A 21,971-nucleotide genomic window follows, 5' to 3' on the forward strand; every position below is an offset into this window, starting at 1 on the left:
TTTGAGAATGTTTGCACTGAAATGGAAATATTTCTGTCCCATTAAGAAATGTATTTTATTGTGGAGTTCTGAAAGTGTTGGTGGAGTGTGGTTTTAATGAGAGAGGTCCCCCTGAGGGGAGGGTCAACTCCGGGGGTGTCCCCAGTGAGTTATCTATCTTCCTTATCATGGGTGAGCTAGCACACTGACGTTTTGTTGGACTATTAATCACTGACACACAATCCCCAATTTTCGCACAATGATTAAATTTTGCCCCCCAGTATCATCATGGATATTACAGATTATAGTGATTAATATTTTCATTTTGCTGGCAAAGATCCCGATTAAGTCCCTGTAGCTTCAGACGATCATCAAGGAATAATTAAAACTTTCACAAATAACTGTCATAAGATGGGGAAATTTCTTTGCTAGGGTCTATCCCACCAACACTATCAGCAAATGATTAAAAGTTGTGTCTATAAACGTCAAAAAGCGAGGAAATTGCAGCAGGATTCCAGGCATCGCTGTGGATTATTATCCCCGAATAATTAAAAGTGTCCTAAATAACGAAAGTTAGATTGGAAAATTACCAAGAAAAAAATGTCTGCATCCCAGTTTGGTGAAAAACGAGCAGTTTGGGAGTTGTAAATGACACAGTCGTCCTTGGATATGATATTACTGAGATTTGAAAGTGATTCGGGGGATGGCGTTATAATCTTAGCCATTAATCATAATCTTGAGCAAACTTGTGATCTGTTCCCTCTAGGACTTCATTACTCAAGATAGCCAAGTTTTTCCAACTCCAGGATTCCCCTCCTTCTATCTATTCTGATTGAGCTTTCTTTGTAATCTCACTTAATGCCCTTAACTGCTCCAGGGGCAGATGATTCACAAGCCAATGTTTGCAATACATACAAATATAGATTCTTACATATGGTATCTAAATTGCCAGTTGTTATTAGAAGTGTGTGGAATTGGTGTTTGGGAAAGGGAGAGAGAAGAGGTGCTGGGATCACCAATGACTGTAGCAGACCAGGATTGTAACTTAGGGGGAGACAACTGGAGTGTACTGGGAACAGTGTTGGTTGATGGGAAAACAATGATGACAGATTTGTTACAGTCTGTGTTTAGTATATATATAACACGGACAATGAATGTGCCAAAAAAGTGCTGTACTTACGTTTTTACAAGACAAGTTCATATCAACATATGGTATTACAGTATTAGAATGTAAGCTGTTTTTAGGTCCCTGCGTAATTTTTCTCTCGCACTACCTTGAAGATCAGATGACAGTCATGGCTTGATAGATTTAATCAATTACACCCTGCATGACACTAAAACACATGTCCCCTGTTTCATATTACAGAAAATCACAGGTGTATTTGATTGTCTTACATCACGGCGAAACACACAAGGTGTCCTCTTTAAATTTACATCACAGTGAAACACACAAGGTGTCCTCTTTAGATTTACATCACAGTGAAACACACAAGGTGTCCTGTTTAGACTTACATCACAGTGAAACACACAAGGTGTCCTCTTTAGATTTACATCACAGTGAACACACAAGGTGTCCTCTTTAAATTTACATCACAGTGAAACACACAAGGTGTCCTCTTTAGATTTACATCACAGTGAAACACACAAGGTGTCCTCTTTAGACTCCCATCACAGTGGAACACACAAGGTGTCCTCTTTAAATTTACATCACAGTGAAACACACAAGGTGTCCTCTTTAAATTTACATCACAGTGAAACACACAAGGTGTCCTCTTTAAATTTACATCACAGTGAAACACACAAGGTGTCCTCTTTAGACTCCCATCACAGTGAAACACACAAGGTGTCCTCTTTAGATTTACATCACAGTGAAACACACAAGGTGTCCTCTTTAGACTCCCATCACAGTGGAACACACAAGGTGTCCTCTTTAGACTCCCATCACAGTGGAACACACAAGGTGTCCTCTTTAGATTTACATCACAGTGAAACACACAAGGTGTCCTCTTTAGACTCCCATCACAGTGGAACACACAAGGTGTCCTCTTTAGATTTACATCACAGTGAAACACAAGGTGTCCTCTTTAGACTTACATCACAGTTAAACACATGTGTCATTTGTTGCCTTACAATGCAGGAAAACATTAACATAGGAGTCATCTGTTTTCTTGTATAATTACTGTTAAGAAATATTTATCCCAGCGCAGATAGTTTGTCAGTTTGCCAGATTATTTTCCTACAACCATACTTAGTAATGCAATCTGTGATCATCTAGCCATACTACGCTCAACAACTTTAATCTCCTGGTAATGTGAAAATGGACTCTAGTCAAAGTTGTTTGGGCCTGGTTAACACATGCTGCCTCCAGTCCATATGCTAAGAAATTTACAAGAAATGTAAAAAATTCAGGATATTAGACTATCAATTAGATTCAAAACATCTTCGACCCGTGAAGATCCGGGGTAGAATAGGTCTGCTTGCCACAAAAGGCAACTATGCTTGTCGTAAGAGGCGACTAACAGGATCGGGTGGTCAGGCTCGCTGACTTGGTTGACACATGTCATCGGTTCCCAGTTGCGCAGATCGATGCCCATGCTGTTGATCACTGGAATGTCTGGTCCAGACTTGATTATTTACAGACCGCCACCATATAGCTGGAATATCGCTCAGTGCGGCGTAAACCTAAAACTCACTCACTCACTCCAAACATCTCATGACTAAAACAATATGAAAGTAGTGGCAAAGATAGTACTTCTCTTGTTGTGACCTTGCTCCACAATTTACCGTGCAAAGTTGCCTCCCTTACCTGTCAGAATTTACAACTTATTATCAAGAGCGTGAATCTTAAGATTTTCCTAAATATCTTTTCCAGTAACACACTTTGTGGTTTAGGGGCAGTGGGGTAGCCTAGTGGTTAAAGTGTTCACTTGTCACGCCAAAGACCCAGATTCGATTCCCCACATGGGTACAATGTGTGAAGCCCATTTCTGGTGTCCCCCCATCGTGATATTGCTGGGATACTGCCAAAAGCAGCACAAAACTCAACTCACTCATTGTGGTTTATAATCTGGCTAAAATCATGCTGACCAAAATGTCTTCTGTAACTTTTTTGGGAGGACAAGTGAAGTAACAGGCTAACTATCTGTGCTCTTTCTGTGAGGGCCATGTCACATGGTTATCTAATTCTTTGTACCAAAGTGTTCCGGTTACTTCCAGGTCACATCTGGGCCCTGTTTCATAAAGCTCTCGTAAGCCTTTTCTTGTAGCATTCGTACTTCCTATACTATAGCATTGACTTACGATAGTCGTAGTGCTACAAGATCTTTGTGAAACGTGGCCCTGGCTTGTAACCGCCTCAGATCCTGGTATCTAAGGGACACAATTCTGTCAGAACATCATAATGTGTTACTTTCCATGAGTTATTTGTCCTGTTGCTGAAGACATTTTTGGTTCCAAGGCTTGAGAATTAACTTTCTACCTCCATTTGGCAGCATGGGCCCGTTGTCTAAGGCCCCACAATTGGCTGTGCAGGGTTGTGTCCCTTGGACGTGCCTGATAGCTATTGTCATGAGTTCAAATCCCTGGTTCTTCCTGGGGATGTTTCCGTGTGTTTATCCCTGCTTGTGGGTTCCACCAAAGTCATAAGCATCTTAGGTTGGAACACTGCAAGTTGACATATTGTGATTCAACTGAAAACTTTCAGAGGCTGATTGACACCAACTCACTCACCACCAAAATCAGTTTCTCCTGGGCAACAATTTACACATCCTTTGCATATCTTCAGCATCAGTTATTGGATGGAGTTTAACTCTGGAAACATAAGCATGTGTGGATAGATTCCAAATCTAATGAAAAAAGTTCTAAATGCCTCATTGACGTTTTACTTATGTGGTTGGCTATTCAGGCCAAGAATAATAAATAGGACTTAGGTCCAAAAGTCTTTGAAAACAGCATCTATTAACAAGAAATGTGAGAATCATGCTGTAATTCTGAATTTTCTTCATGTGATGTTAACCTAATTTGTTTCAGATTTGACGTTACTAAGACTGACATAAGAGAGGTACGAGATAACTGTTATACTGTATATTTCCAGCATTGTTATTATACCTCTATTGCATGTGTGCATGAAACTGTAATCGACCCTGTAATCGTAGTTAGCATCCTGACCTGTTCAATAAGGACTTCTTACAGACATGTCTTCTAAAGACCCTATGCCATCTTTGTGAAGAAATCATTGAAAATTGATCTCATTTCTGTTCTAATAAAATGGTGGAACAAAATACTCTTTAAAGTGATTTAATCAGCATTTGGCTGTAAATGTGCTTTGTTGCCATTAAATCTTCTTTCTGCTTTGAAAATGAACAGAACTGAAATGTTCTGTTGGGATTTTTTTCTATTTTTATGGAGCATTTTGATTTTTTTTAACTAATTCAGAAAAATATATTGTAAACAAATCACTATACAAAGCTATGTTGTGATTCATATTTTTATAAACTTGCATGCCCTGTGTATGTAACAGCTTCCTCCTTGCCCTCCATGTCCCCTCAGATCATCCATGTTGTTGGCCTTGTTTGTTGCTATGGTTACAACACAATGAATAAGTCACAATGGCTACAACCTACTGACATGCTCAGTTGCTCACATCATCAACCACTGGGTTTTGTTCAGACCATTGTGATTGGTTTACTCATGCATTTGCAGCTTTAACATGTTTGCAAAATGATACTGATATTATGCTTATAACCACACTATCTCTATTCTTTACTCAGACCATTTTTTTGTCTTGAAACTAAATCTGTTACTTACAATATGGCGGCAGCGTGGTTTTTAAGATTGAGCCCGTTTATTTTCAACAGCTGATTACATACGCTGAGTGTTGTGACGACTGAAAACCTACATGTAGAAGATAAGTTACCTATTCTGTCACTTCATTTCAAGTCAAATAATTGTTATTAGTGTCAGTATAAGTACAGTAGCTTTGTAGTAAAGTTTCAAGTGGGCATGTTGTAGCTCACTGGCTTCAATTCTCAGTACACAGCCGAAGAAAGACTAACTTATATCGCTAAAAACTTCTTCACATATTCGTTTAATTTTTAGAAGGAAATATACCTTTAGTTGAAAGGTGTTTGCAAGTAATATAGTTTTATAACTAAAAAAATTGCTAGGGTGTATTTGAGGGTGTGTGAAAAATATGACATATCACGATCTGCCATTGAAATACTACAGGCGTTGTTTGAGTGTTTCTAGTTAGTGTTCAAAAACATCTTTCACATACACCTTCAATTTTTATGAGGGAATATACCATCAGGTGAAAGGTGTTTGCAAGTAATAGTAATAGTTTTATAATATAAAAATTTTGTTAGTGTGTATTTGAGGTGTGTGAAAAATATGACATATCACGATCTGCCATTGAAATACTACATGGGCGTTGTTTGAGTGTTTCTAGTTAGTGTTCAAAACATCTTTCACATATACCTTTAATTTTTATGAGGGAATATACCATCACATTGAAAGGTGTTTGCAAGTAATAGTGATAGTTTTATAATTTAAAAAATTGTTAGTGTGTATTTGAGGTGTGAAAAATATGACATATCACGATCTGCCATTGAAATACTACAGGGCGTTGTTTGAGTGTTTCTAGTTATTGTTCTAAAACATCTTTCACATACACCTTCAATTTTTATGAGGAATATACCATCAGGTGAAAAGTTTTGCAAGTAGCATTGATACTTTTTTTTTTTTGTTAGTGTGTATTTGAGGTGTGTGAAAATATGACATATCGCCATTGGTGCTTGTGATGCTTGAGTGTTATAGTTCTAAAACTTCTTTCTTTCTTGTTGATCTTAGTATTTGACAAAACTGGAAAGGTGTTTACAACGCTTTGTGATAGTTCTAAACTTTCTGTTCTTGAGGGGTCTGTGACAGTGTCAGTTAACATTCTGTCAATGCCCATGTCATTCCACATGCAATAAGATATCTGAATTAGTTACTAATGTAAAAAATGTCTCAAAGTAATTTTTTGAAAAAGGACAGCTGATGTTAACATTTGTGTTCTACCGATAGTTTAGCGTTCTTTAACATGTTTGGGGAGGGATGGCCGTGGTGTATCATTTATTCTTTCATTCATTCATATGTTCTTTTTCTTTTGTTCTTTCTTAATTTCTTTCATTCATTCACATAAAATTCTTGCTCTTAATTCATTCATTCATTCATTCATTCATTCATTGTAAAATTCCGACTAATACAATACACTGGCTGAAGTACTGTTAAACGCAGCCGAAGTTGCGTTGGGACCGAACCAAGTCACTGTGTGCGTTGGAGCATGACGAGGCACACGTTAATTAGTACAAATGGTAAAGAAAGCAAGCGAGTGACCTATCCCTGTTGTAGAGTATCCCTGCTAACACCCATGAAGATCCGGGTTAGAATATTCATCTTCAGTAACCCATGCTTGTCGTAAGAGGCGACTAATGGGATCGGTTGGTCAGACTCGCTGACTTGGTTGACACATGTCATCGTATCCCAATTGCAGATCAATGCTTATGCTGTTGATCACTGGATTGTCTGGTCCAGACTCGATTATTTACAGACCGCCGCCATATAGCTGGAATATCGCTCAGTGCAGCGTAAACCTAAACTCACTCACTCACTCCAAACATCTCATGACTAAAACAATATGAAAGTAGTGGCAAGGATAGTACTACTCTTGTGACCTTGCTCCACAATTTACCGTGCAAAGTTGCCTCCCTTACCTGTCAGAATTTACAACTTATTATCAAGAGCGTGAATCTTAAGATTTTCCTAAATATCTTTTCCAGTAACACACCCATTTTCATTGTGGATTAGGGGCAGTGGGGTAGCCTAGTGGTTAAAGTGTTCACTTGTCACGCCAAAGACCCAGATTCGACTCCCCACATGGATACAATGCTGAGTGCAGCATGAAACTAAACTGATTCACTCACTTTTATGTCTTGACACTATATTTGTTACTAACACCTTTTGTCTTCACACTGTATCTGTTCCTTACTAACACCTTTTGTCTTCACACTGTATCTGTTCCTTACTAACACCTTTTGTCTTCACACTGTATCTGTTCCTTACTAACACCTTTTGTCTTCACACTGTATCTGTTCCTTACTAACACCTTATGTCTTCACACTGTATCTGTTCCTTACTAACACCCTTTTTTATCTTAATGTCTTTCAAGTTTCAATGTTGTCAGCACCATATGAATGATGATAGGTTTCACCACAGTGGTAAACATTTCACTTACCTTCCACATGAAGCTGAGATACAGCGACATAACTAGTATACTGTTGAAAGCAGTGGTAAACCCAATTCACTCACTCACTCACACTCTCACTCACTCACTCACTCACTCACTCACTCACTCACTCACTCACTCACTCACTCACTCACTCACCTGAATATTACACTATTGCAGGGACACAGTTATCTCAGTTCCCTCTGTGCAGAGTTACCTCCTTTAGCCGCTCCAGAAATCAATTATTGTAGAGGCGGTTAGGTAGTCTAGTGGTTATTGCGTTCGCTCATCACACCGAATACCTGGGTTCGATTCCCCACATGGGTACAATGTGTGAAGCCCATTTCTGATGTCCCCCTCTATGATATTGCTGAAATATTGCTGAAAGCATGTAAAACCAAACTCACTCACTCACTCATTGACATTGATGTTTGAGCTGTTGTGAACATGCGGGTGCACTTTGTGTTGGTTCTGTGTACCAGAGACAGGCGTTATATATCAGTTATACCTCACAAACCATGTATCTCAGGTGTGTATGGTTATGTGGTCTGAAGTAACTCTGAACATGATATTGTCAGTAACTTGAAATAGTAGTCATGTCGATGTGATAATCTGGTAACACCTAGTAAATGTGTTGTTGCCGGAAATAGCCAATTGCTTATGTCAGTTCCCACTGCTCAGAACGAAGCCAGGATGTAAAGTGCAATATACTCCATGTACAAAGTTGTGAACGGAGTCCACTGTCACTGGCTGATGCTCATGGAAGAGTTTCGTAGTTTGTCTGTCTGCACCAACCTCACTTTGCTGACTCTGATTCTGTTGGACTATCGAGTGGCCATTCTGTCCAAATACATCGCAAAGGGCGTTATTGCGAGGGATGACTGTATACATCACCTGAAATACGGATGTCCAGTATGCAACAGAAGTTAAATGTTATGAACAAGGTTATTGTTTACAAATAATGAAACTCAAAGTACAAAACAAATAAAATACCTGACATATCATATAGGTAGCAGAGAATAGACATCAAAAGAAACAACAGTTCGTGTTAAAGACCATCGGTGCACACAAACAGAAACGATACACTGGAAGACAACATTCACAATAAAGAAAGCCCGAAGGCACCATTTGTGCAACATTCTGCAGATCAGTTTATTCCTCTGTGTCTTTGATATGATGCAGTGTCTGCACTACGATGCAGAAATGCATGACATTCATATATTACATCTTCCTTGTGCGCCTTGTGACATGACCTTATACATGTTGGGATGATGGCATGTCTTTAGTCATCGCTGCCTGGAAAGTTTGGTGGTTTCAGAAATCAGACAAATATGAAAGTTGCAGGTACCTTTGTTCCTTCTAATGGTACTACCAAATAAGTGCAATGGCTTTGAAAAATGATAATGAACTAGTCATGAAAGCTAAGATAAGAATGAAAATTTTGCTAAGTATGTTGGCATATACCTATTTACATACATCCCTCTCCTTGTTTAACGACGCCATGTGGCCTTGTGCTTATTACTTCAAACCATTTAGCTTCTCCATTGATGACAAGCTGTATATGACGTCACTGTGGTGAACCAGGATTGGTTGGGTTTGGTTGTTGTTTAACGCCGCAATCAGCAATATTCCAGCTATATGGCGGCGGTCTGTAAATAATCGAGTCTGTACCAGACAATCCAGTGATCAACAGCATCAGCATTGATCTATAAAATTGGGATATGATGACATGTCTCAACCAAGTCAGCAAGCCTGACCCCCTGATCCCGTTAGTCGCCTCTTACGACAAGCATGGGTTACTGAAGATCTGACTCATATCTTCATGGTTAGAATGTGCCTTGGTGTCACTTTTGCATGTTGCTTGAGTATCCTTTATGCCATTGAATAAACAGATTTTAATCGGAATGTTGTACAAATTGCAGTGCTATTGTGGATTCTTTGTGAATGTTGTCCCTTCCCGTATTATGTTCATGACATTCTTTGATACACGTTGCTTTTTGTATTATGGAAATAATAATAAACAGATGAAGAACATGATTATGACAGACCAGTACCAATATCTTCCTTGTTAACGATATTTTCATCTTAATAATTGCAATGGGATTTTGAAAAAAATGTCTTTGCATATGTTCAGTAACCATGATATGTTATCCATTTCCTCCACTGCAAATGATCTATCGACAGAAAGCATTGTCTTACATTCATCTGTACTGTTTACTTTTATAAATATATTTTAAGAAAATAACTGAAAGAGAAATGAAGAAGGTGGCTGTCAGCTTGAGTTTACTTTTTTGTTTTAGCTTTGTTTGAATCTGTAGACGACCTTCAGAGACTGTCATGGAAGGCAAAAAAATAGATTGAATTTCACCCATTTTCCAAGTGTATAGTTTGAGCCTCCAAGATATAGTAGAATCAACATTGAAGCAAAAAATTGCAGGCTGTAAAATGATCAAAAGCCTGGTGATTTGGCCACTTTTTTTGCAATCTTTGCTCAAGTGTGAAATGTTAGTTCATTAAAAAATTTCCCATCATGCCTGACTGCCTCAGATTTTGTGTAAACTGATTAGTGAAAAAAGCAGACAACGGCAGCAGGAAATGACCACAGTCAGACATTGTAATTAGCTTCGTAAATCACATCTTTCCTCGTTAATTGGGATATTGGATCAGAATTTGTTTGACCTCGATAAGTATAATCTATCTTTGGTCAAGTTGTTAGAGGAACCGATGAGCCATTACGAGTCATTGGTACTGAGGAACTGACCAATGAAATGTTACCCACTTTGTGATATACTGGTCATAAAAGAGCAAAACAAGTCACAAAACATGCACCTTCAGACCAAAATAATAGAAGGAAACTGAACCAAATGCACTCTAGCAAGGATCTCAACATTTGAGATGGTTAATGTTGACATGCTGTTGTAATCTGAAGGCATCGTCTAGTCTCTCAGTCATTACTGTTTCTTTGTAATGTTATGAATATTCATGGAGTTGTTATAAGTTGGAGACAGGAATGAAAGAAGATTCATGTAAACTGTATTTCCTATTACATTATTTCCACTGCATTACATATACTGTATATCCCAACATATAAGATGTGGGAGTTTTGTACTTAATACTATAGGGGTTGCCTTATACACAGAGTAGAAGATCTCTCATTAATTTTTCAACTGCCGATGTCAACTGACACCTGATAGCCACTGATGTTAAACAGTAAAACTTTGCATTTTCTTGAAATTACTGTTCCAAGAACTATTTTGGTATTTAAGCTTCCATTGAATTCGATTTATTTGAGACAGACTTTAAAGACTAAATCTGGTTTGTTTTATTATATTCCATCACAATTATAATCAAATATTTTAGTGTTCATTATCGTGGAGATAGCATAAGGTCATGAATTCTTGGCATGAACCCAGTGCTTGATTGTAGGGCATGCAAATTCACATGAATACTGGAAGAGTATTAACAATTGCGGTTTGCCATATGGAAAACTAGTCAGTACTAGTGAGTCCATTCCAGAACTTTATGTAGGAGTTCTGAGAATTACTCCTCATCGACATTTCTGAAGTCAAGGCAAATTACAGACCCTCCAGAAGATCAAAAGATCATTAATTGTCAAATGTTATAAATATAAAGTGCACTGGAAAAATGCTGGACAGATAAAATTAAAGATTCAAAAGTCATTTATGTGAACAAGATCGGTGAAATACTTACGTCTGCTGATTGGTATTGCTTGAAGAACTTTAAATGAAAACAAGGAGACATAGATCTATTTCACTTGTTCTGAAATGACTGGAGGAAAGTGGATTGGCATCCCCAGCATTTCTTCCAGCAGTCCGCCAACTCATCCAGATACCATTAACTGCTGCATGTGTAATTTGAGTCAACTTCCATGTGGTAAATATTCCTGGTCGCCATCAGTGCGCACTTGAACTGGTGGCCAGTTTCACTTCACATGGCCGTCAACACTTGTAGACTTAACTTTGACGCTACAAAGTCCAAATCAGATATTTTGGAGGATTATCATATGGATTCTGATTGCTCGTCTCTTCAAGATTTGAACCAGGTCCTTCGTTGAGCTTTTCGAAGAACTATACCTTCTACTGTGAGATTAGATACCAGAAATGCTTGACATATTGACATGCCCGGACTCCTCCATCACCATACACCTCTGTTGCTCCATTGTTTCCATAAAGTACCTACCTGTGCCTCTAACATTTTCAAAAGCAGAAACGTGATTATCATCTCCATCTTCCGTCATTATAATGGCCATAACATCAGACTGGTGACTGCCCTCTCCCAAACGTTCAAGCATTGGATGAAGATTTTTTCAAACTAGCTCTGTACACCTACCAGCAGAGAGACATTACCTTTGGCTTCAGGCAGTGATGCCTCCTTGCTGACAAACTATCCAGTCATCATGGTGTGTTTTTCTCAGTTATTTGCAAGGTCATGCCAGCACTACAGGACCTGTTGGAAGGGATCTGGGACAACACACCACACACTACCGGTACATACCAGGTGTGTTTCATCCAGAGTCTCCTTCACACAATTGAGTTGATGCAGGAAGATTTATTATCAACATAAGTATGAATCCTGTCTCAACTATTTTCCACCCAGAGACGTTCAAGACATTCCCAGGGACATTCAAGGGAGATTTCACATTAATCAGAAAGGATGGTTGTGTGATAGTTAACAACAAACTTGACAAATTGATGACACAAAGGAGTGAATCAAAGTATTGACTGTTAATTTGGTCATAATCATGGTCCAGCTTTCCTATCCAAGTGTCCAGCGAGCCAACTTGATTTTCCTTTCCAAGGCAAAGATCGTCCCTCTGCAGGACATTGTTGTGTTGGAGCCTGATTTCAACTACTTACCAGATATCTCTGTCCCCAGCAGATAATTTTCTCAACATATTGACGATGATTCCACTCCCTCTTTTCAGTGGTGGATGTCCCTACCAGGGAACCTTACTTCTCTGTTCAAGACATCACATACAGAAGGAGATTGAGGTTACATTCACTCTTAAGCTGGGTCGTCTCACTGAGGACACAGACTTTGGACACCCTTGTATAGATTAGTGGTGGTCCAACTGATTGAAAAAATCGAAGATTGGTCGCAATGACTAAACGACCAAGCAATCGATCACATTTTGTCATAATCGAACACAAACAATTTTGGAACACTTGTTTGCATTAAAAATATTTATCACACGGTTGGTTTTGTTTGTTACGTTTCATAAGCACTACAAGCTCGTTCCAAGTCATGATTAAAATTTATCTAGAAGACTCCAGGTAATTTATGTTCCTAACATATTAGTCATCGTTTAAAGACATGAAATTTGCCCCAAAAAACTGAAAGAACTACATGTTTTTTTTCTTTATTTTTTGTGCATTAACAAACATAACCCATCCATTTGATAAATAACGCTAACCAACTATTTTCGATAATTGATCGGTTGTAATGAACCAATCATCAATTATAAGAGTTTAACCAAATCCCAACATTAGTATAGATGCCATCCAGTTTCATACTAGAACACAATTATTATTCCTTCATTATTCAGTAAGATCATATAATGGTGGTTCTTCATTTCTTATTACTACAGACCAGAGCATGGAGGTAAAAGTACATTCAGAAGCAATTCTTCATTATCAGGGTACGGTGCTGTTGTACAAAACAACCTTAGCGCTAAGACCACCTTAAGTCTATGTTAAGGTATGGGAGTTACGGTCACCTTAGAGCTAAGACTACCTTAAGTCTATGTTAAAGTATGGGAGTTAGTGACCTTAGCGCTAAGACTACCTTAAGTCTATGTTAAGGTATGGGAGTTGGTGACCTTAGCGCTAAGACTACCTTAAGTCTATGTTAAGGTATGGGAGTTAGTGACCTTAGCGCTAAGACTACCTTAAGTCTATGTTAAGGTATGGGAGTTAGTGACCTTACCGCTAAGACTACCTTAAGTCTATGTTAAGGTATGGGAGTTAGTGACCTTACCGCTAAGACTACCGTAAGTCTATGTTAAGGTATGGGAGTTAGTGACCTTACCGCTAAGACTACCTTAAGTCTATGTTAAGGTATGGGAGTTAGTGACCTTAGCGCTAAGACTACCTTAAGTCTATGTGAAGGTATGGGAGTTAGTGACCTTAGCGCTAAGACTACCTTAAGTCTATGTTAAGGTTTGGGAGTTAGTGACCTTACCGCTAAGACTACCTTAAGTCTATGTGAAGGTATGGGAGTTAGTGACCTTACCGCTAAGACTACCGTAAGTCTATGTGAAGGTATGAGAGTTAGTGACCTTACCGCTAAGACTACCTTAAGTCTATGTTAAGGTATGGGAGTTAGTGACCTTACCGCTAAGACTACCTTCAGTCTATGTTAAGGTATGGGAGTTACAGTCACCTTACCGCTAAGACTACCTTCAGTCTATGTTAAGGTATGAGAGTTAGTGACCTTAGCGCTAAGACTACCTTAAGTCTATGTGAAGGTATGAGAGTTAGTGACCTTAGCGCTAAGACTACCTTAAGTCTATGTGAAGGTATGGGAGTTATGGTCACCTTAGAGCTAAGATTGCTTCATACAACGGCACCCAGAACAATGTGATTGTTTGACTTGGCAGACTTGTCAGTAGCCAGAGGAAGCAGAACATGTTCCTGGGAAATCCGACATCCAAGCAGCCAACTGGGCAAAATAGTGATACAGGAAAGCTTGTTTCACTTGGATGTGTTTGACTGGATAAACTGTGAGGCTCCACACTGGATGTTTGTGGCATGTATGAACAACCATCTACCTGTCTATGTCAGCCAAGTGCAGCATTAATTCTATTTTAGTGTCACATATACTGAGAGAATGATGATGTGATGCGTTCCTTTAATATTTTCCAGTTTTCATCACCAGCTTTGTATAGCGCTGTGGTAATGAAAACTGGAAAATAATAAAGGAACGCTTGAATTTTCCTGCGATACTTTATTTCTTTCTCTCAGTATATTTGTCTGATTCTTGACATATATTTAAGTGGAAGTACTCTTGAGGTGATGTGATGCAACCTTTTACCTCTTAGAAGAATGTTATTACCGACAGAACCCACTACTTCCAGTGTTTGCTCGACTTCCTGCACCCCACTGGTGTCTAAGGTTTTCCTCCCGGTGGTGTGTCAGCATCTTTTGCAGAATGCTAGCCAGACACACACTGGTGCCAGATATGGTGAATGTGGAATATCTTCAGTGGGTTATAACCAGTCATGCGTTGCAGCCATGATGGCAACATGCTCATGCACAGGTGAATGTCCCTGGTTGAACAACCTAAGTGAGCATGTCATGGTGGATTATCAAGCAACTGTGAAAGCAAACTAGTGGAATATGGGCCATTATTAGTCGTAACTCTCCGCAGGTAGTCCAACACCAAGATTCACTGGGAATCCCAGAAACTGAGCCCATCACCTTGTCAGCATTGGAGGAGGACACATTTGTGATGCTTTCACTGACTCTGGTTGACATTGGTGTTCATCCATGGTGCCCAGTCATTCAACAAAGTCAGTCAGGTCCATTTTAAAATTGTAAATTTTCACAATAGATGATGAACCTGGAGTGTTTCTGATCAGGAGTCAGATACTTCTTAACCCAACCTTCTGAAAACTTTGTTAACGTGCAATTCATACCGCTGAATATTCCCCTTGTTCTCTTTTCCTCATTAGCTGCTCTGCCCACTTCTTAACAGTGGGGGCGGTGTGGTAGTCTAGTGGTTAAAGCGTTCGTTCGTCACGCCGAAGACCCGGGTTCGATTCCCCATATGGGTACAATATGTGAAGCCCATTTCTGGTGTCCCCCGCCGTGATATAGCTGGAATATTGCTAAAAGCAGGGTAAAACTAAACTCACTCACTCACTCTTAACGGTGACAGCATGTTTGCTTGGATAGTTATTGTTGTTATCCTGTTCAGTTGGAGATACTTATTGATACTTGTGTGTTTCCCAATGTTGTCTATTTTCATCAACAAGAATGTATAGTGACATGGAGGTCTGCAGACAATCATGCTGCATCTTTCATAGTAAGGCTCAGAACTTTTCAGGCCCATGTTGTCATCCTAAGATCAGGAATTGGGTCATGGTTAGAAAATCTGGCTCATCCAATCAGTCACTGATGTGCTAGGCCCAGAGTCCATTATTCCCATGCCTCTGTGGTATAACTGGAATATTGGTGACCACTGTGTGCCACTGTACTCACCCAGTAAACATGCTATACATGACCGCATGCAGCAGACACTGTACTCACCCAGTAAACATGATATACATGACAGCATGCAGCAGACACTGTACTCACCCAGTAAACATGATATACATGACCGCATACAGCAGACACTGTACTCACCCAGTCAACATGCTATACATGACTGCATGCAGCAGACACTGTACTCACCCAGTAAACATGCTATACATGACAGCATGCAGCAGACACTGTACTCATCCAGTAAACATGCTATACATGACCGCATGCAGCAGACACTGTACTCACCCAGTAAACATGATATACATGACAGCATGCAGCAGACACTGTACTCACCCAGTAAACATGCTATACATGACTGCATACAGCAGACACTGTACTCACCCAGTAAACATGATATACATGACAGCATGCAGCAGACACTGTACTCACCCAGTAAACATGCTATACATGACTGCATGCAGCAGACACTGTACTCACCCAGTAAACATGCTATACATGACTGCATGCAGCAGACACTGTACTCACCCATGTACAACATGATATACATGCATGCAGCAGACACTGTACTCACCCAGTAAACATGCTATACATGACATGACTGCATGCAGCAGACACTGTACTCACCCAGTAAACATGATATACATGACTGCATGCAGCAGCAGACACTGTACTCACCCAGTCAACATGATATACATGACTGCATGCAGCAGACACTGTACTCACCCAGTCAACATGCTATACATGACTGCATGCAGCAGACACTGTACTCACCCAGTCAACATGCTATACATGACTGCATGCAGCAGACACTGTACTCACCCAGTAAACATGCTATACATGACAGCATGCAGCAGACACTGTACTCACCCAGTCAACATGATATACATGACCGCATGCAGCAGACACTGTACTCACCCAGTAAACATGCTATACATGACTGCATGCAGCAGACACTGTACTCACCCAGTCAACATGATATACATGACCGCATACAGCAGACACTGTACTCACCCAGTAAACATGCTATACATGACAGCATGCAGCAGACACTGTACTCACCCAGTCAACATGATATACATGACGCATGCAGCAGACACTGTACTCACCCAGTCAACATGCTATACATGACAGCATGCAGCAGACACTGTACTCACCCAGTCAACATGCTATACATGACCGCATGCAGCAGACACTGTACTCACCCAGTCAACATGATATACATGACCGCATGCAGCAGACACTGTACTCACCCAGTCAACATGCTATACATGACTGCATGCAGCAGACACTGTACTCACCCAGTCAACATGCTATACATGACTCGCATGCAGCAGACACTGTACTCACCCAGTCAACATGCTATACATGACCGCATACAGCAGACACTGTACTCACCCAGTAAACATGATATACATGACAGCATGCAGCAGACACTGTACTCACCCAGTAAACATGATATACATGACCGCATGCAGCAGACACTGTACTCACCCAGTAAACATGCTATACATGACCGCATGCAGCAGACACTGTACTCACCCAGTCAACATGCTATACATGACCGCATGCAGCAGACACTGTACTCACCCAGTCAACATGCTATACATGACCGCATGCAGCAGACACTGTACTCACCCAGTCAACATGATATACATGACCGCATACAGCAGACACTGTACTCACCCAGTCAACATGCTATACATGACAGCATGCAGCAGACACTGTACTCACCCAGTCAACATGCTATACATGACAGCATGCAGCAGACACTGTACTCACCCAGTCAACATGATATACATGACCGCATGCAGCAGACACTGTACTCACCCAGTCAACATGCTATACATGACCGCATACAGCAGACACTGTACTCGTACTCACCCAGTCAACATGATATACTGACAGCATGCAGCAGACACTGTACTCACCCAGTCAACATGCTATACATGACCGCATGCAGCAGACACTGTACTCACCCAGTAAACATGCTATACATGACCGCATACAGCAGACACTGTACTCACCCAGTCAACATGCTATACATGACCGCATACAGCAGACACTGTACTCACCCAGTCAACATGATATACATGACCGCATACAGCAGACACTGTACTCACCCAGTCAACATGATATACATGACCGCATACAGCAGACACTGTACTCACCCAGTCAACATGCTGTACTGCAGCAGACACCCAGTCAACATGCTATACATGACCGCATGCAGCAGACACTGTACTCACCCAGTCAACATGCTATACATGACCGCATACAGCAGACACTGTACTCACCCAGTCAACATGCTATACATGACAGCATGCAGCAGACACTGTACTCACCCAGTCAACATGATATACATGACAGCATGCAGCAGACACTGTACTCACCCAGTCAACATGCTATACATGACAGCATGCAGCAGACACTGTACTCACCCAGTCAACATGATATACATGACAGCATGCAGCAGACACTGTACTCACCCAGTCAACATGATATACATGACAGCATACAGCAGACACTGTACTCACCCAGTCAACATGATATACATGACCGCATACAGCAGACACTGTACTCACCCAGTCAACATGATATACATGACACCATGCAGCAGACACTGTACTCACCCAGTCAACATGATATACATGACCGCATACAGCAGACACTGTACTCACCCAGTCAACATGATATACATGACCGCATACAGCAGACACTGTACTCACCCAGTCAACATGATATACATGACCGCATGCAGCAGACACTGTACTCACCCAGTCAACATGATATACATGACCGCATGCAGCAGACAAGACAAAGTCATTGAGAAATGTGTATACGGATGTAGATGAACTGTCTCAAAATACTTGTTTTGTACACAGACTCAGGATATGAAGATCACTGTCAATGAAAATGTCTGGTCATCATACAGTGTGTGAAATAGCCCCTGGCCCGCTAGCACGTGGCTAGTAAAAAATCCACTCAGGCCAGGAAATCTCCACAGTCACATGCCAGACTGGCTAGTGAATTTTCATGGAGTCATTTTGTAAATATATCACTCTCTCCGACTTGTTAAGTTATACCATACTTTAAATCATGCAAGATTATGGCCTGATTAATGCTCATCATATCAGCAGCTTAATGATGAAACCCGTGTCTACTTTAAAATTTCGGACTAACTTTCAGGCATAGCTAGCCCGACTGGCTAGCAAAATTTGGAAACTATTTAGCACACTGTCATCATAAACCATTATGTATAATGAACGTACTTCTGCTTGTGATATACCGCTATCAATTTCAAAACTCTGTATCGTAACTGTAAATCTACAAAGGCTGATTAAATATTGGTTATATAGTATTGCATGATGAATACACTTACTGTACCTGATAGCATATTCTTCTAAAACATGATGAATGAAGTCTGTCGTGGTCATTATTCAAAAGCAAGGTGCAGATTGTATATTGTTGAAAATGGTAATAACTGCTGTAAGTGACCTCATTTTTTCAAATTTTACCATTGAAGTCATTTGTTACAGTTTAGGAGACTATTGTTTTCATAAATGGATTTCTTTCTTGTGTTTCCAGTGATAGTGCATGAGATCTTACGTTTATTGAAAATCAATTGATATCATTTTCATACAGTAACAGATGTATGAAAGCACACTGTTATCACATAATTACTTATACTTCAATGCAGGAGGAAGTTTTCAATAAACAGATACTGCTAGGTAAAAGCATCAGCATGTAAAAGCTGGATTCAGTTATGTTTAAAAAATGTAAAATACCTTGCCCATTGAGGACAATTTACGATGAGTGCAGGTGAGCTCCAGAACCGTAGCACTATCTTCACTTCACATTGAGGTTAATGATAAAGGCACCAGACCTGTTGGTGGTTATCACGAGCTACTTCAAATGCTGATAAATGTAATGGAAAAGTGTCAATTATTTCTCTGCAATATTTCAAGTTCATTTAAAATAGAAAGCATTTAAAATATTAATTCCTTGTATTTTTTCATATCATTTCATGGGATTCTGTCTCACTGCAGAAGTATTTTAGAGAGTTTCCACAGTAAACTACTTACAGACAACTGTCATGGTAGATTGTACAATATCTCCAAGATATTCTTGGCCTGGGAAATTAATGATAATTGTGGCACCCCATGTGTTGAAAGTCTGTCTGTGTTTGAGATTGTTACATAACAGGAAATGGTTTGCGAGGAGGAGAAACAGTATTGCTTATCTATACAAATGTATATGTATGTACTGAGTCCACCCCCACAAGATCCTCATTTGAACTAAGGACTGTTTATGCTGACTTCCTTTGTGTAGAGAAGCGTCATTAATCACACGAAAATAATTAACATCATTTGGCGGAGGCATTCTAACACATCCTGTTGTTTTGGTGTGCAGTTGCCCCTCCATTACGTCTGCAACATGCACATGGGCAAATTATTATGTCGTGGAAGGATGCGATAGCTGTAGCTAGGTGTAGAAGTCTCTCACCAACGTTTGATGTTGGATCGGTTACACATCGAAATGTCACTGGATGATTTCTGAATTTAAAAACTCCTGCATGAACTTTTAGAAATTCATTTGTTTAGATCACAGTTTTTGTCGCTTCTTGGGGTAAAATGTTTGAAATGATGAGATTTTGGCAAATGTGCTCCATATCTGTCAGGCAGTGGCATGTGAATCATTTATAACAGTGAACACTGGGCATCTAAAGGCTTTTCACACTTACGAAAATTAAGCTGGAGACGTAGAGACAATTAAAGTGGGGCTAATTGCCTGAAAATTTTCAATCTCTGTGGTGAAAATCAATGCGGGGTGAATATTTCTCCTGACAGATTATTGCAGAGAACACTCTCGCACCTCTGTTAATTAACGAGCCGGTGACGGATGCATACTTAGCGCGTTGGGCAGGTTAATTAGGTGTAAATTGAAATTGGAAAAATGTCAGTCTACCAAATGAATTTTTGTGTGCCCATCTGAGCTCCCAGTATCTGTCGAACCATTATTTGCACCAGGCAGCTAAAAACAGCTGGTTCGAAGAGGGGATGAAGATTAATTTTTTACAATGATCAACTGTTTCTTCATTTACGAGACCTAACGCTTTGGTTTTTGAGGGCTCTAATGTGTTTGTACGACCTACGTCTAATGTAGCGTACATTTCCCGGTTGGTCATTAACGCAAGGCGCTTTCACCATTTCCACAGAGACCCTGCTGACGATTTTAAATTTGCAAATTATGCAAATGAGCAATGATTCTTTTCATTTTTTGTTGTGAATTTTCCCAGTGATGTCATGCAAATATGCATGAATAATTATAACCTTCCTGAAATTCAGTTATACTGTTGTTTCAAATGGGACTAGAAATTGAATATCACAGATTTTGTATCAACGGAAAACGTTTGTCGTAATTTTTTTTTTCTTTGAGGCCATTCCCTTGTCGATTGAAATTGAAATGTCTGTTTAACAATTACATATTTCTCATTTGTTTCTGTCTGTTAGATTTGATTTATCAAATTTGGCGATACATTTTACATAAACAACATCCAATTACTATGCAAATTTCTATCTGTGCTGCACAATTAAAATTGGATCATAAGTTTTAAATTGAAATGTTGGAAAGTGTGTGAGGTTTTGAAAGAGTAATCGCAGTGAAGTCCCAATTTAATTCCGCTGGGATTACTGTTCTGTGAACATTTGCAATGAATCTAAAAACAATCAAAGTTCACCTTCCAGTTCTGTTCTTTGATTAGGAAGACAAGATTAAAAACATTTGTCTCCATACCATGTGTTTCACATTTATCAGTGTTAACAACATCAACGTCTGGAAGTTTTTTATGCACACAATAGTTTTAGCTTAATATATCTTACGGTGAGGTGTAGTCTTGCTGTACGTTCTACCTCGTTTCTGTGCTTGTTGATCACATAGGCCGGAGATGTATTAATACTGTTCTACCTGATAGCATGGACTGCCAGTGTGTTAATTGTAGCAGGAAATATACGACACCAACTTCAACAAGGCAGTAGGCATATTGGAGAGAGATTTTGATGAATGTACTGTAAATTATTGTTTGCACAGTTTCTGTAAACTTTCATCAGATACATCATGGCTACACGTGTCATGATGCAGAATGCTGGCAGTAAACATCTACAGACAATAAACACCTCCACGTACAGACAATAAACACCTCCATGTACAGACAGTAAACACATCTCCATGTACAGACAATAAACACACCTCCATGTACAGACAGTAAACACCTCCATGTACAGACAGTAAACACCTCCATGTACAGACAATAAACACACCTCCATGTACAGACAGTAAACACCTCCATGTACAGACAATAAACACACTCCATGTACAGACAGTAAACACCTCCATGTACAGACAATAAACACATCTCCATGTACAGACAATAAACACCTCCATGTACAGACAATAAACACATCTCTATGTACAGACAATAAACACCTCCATGTACAGACAATAAA

General features: G+C 39.7%; 1 protein-coding gene across 3 annotated transcripts in view; it reads left to right on the forward strand.

The window, feature by feature from the left end:
• LOC124260353 overlaps positions 1–21,971 on the forward strand; it is a 123,735-nt gene that overhangs the window by 96,775 nt on the left and 4,989 nt on the right. The window contains exon 6 of one of the 3 annotated variants that reach the window (XM_046694643.1): positions 4,009–4,039. The exons of the other annotated variants lie outside the window; for them this stretch is intronic. Within the exon in view, the coding sequence (XP_046550599.1) occupies positions 4,009–4,034 (26 nt within the window). The 3' untranslated portion in view covers positions 4,035–4,039. The remainder of the gene's footprint in view (positions 1–4,008; positions 4,040–21,971) is intronic. 3 annotated transcript variants of the gene reach the window in all.

The sequence above is a fragment of the Haliotis rubra genome, unplaced genomic scaffold (assembly GCF_003918875.1).
Source record: "Haliotis rubra isolate DU_JTF1 unplaced genomic scaffold, ASM391887v1 Scf76, whole genome shotgun sequence".
Lineage (NCBI taxonomy): Eukaryota > Metazoa > Mollusca > Gastropoda > Lepetellida > Haliotidae > Haliotis > Haliotis rubra.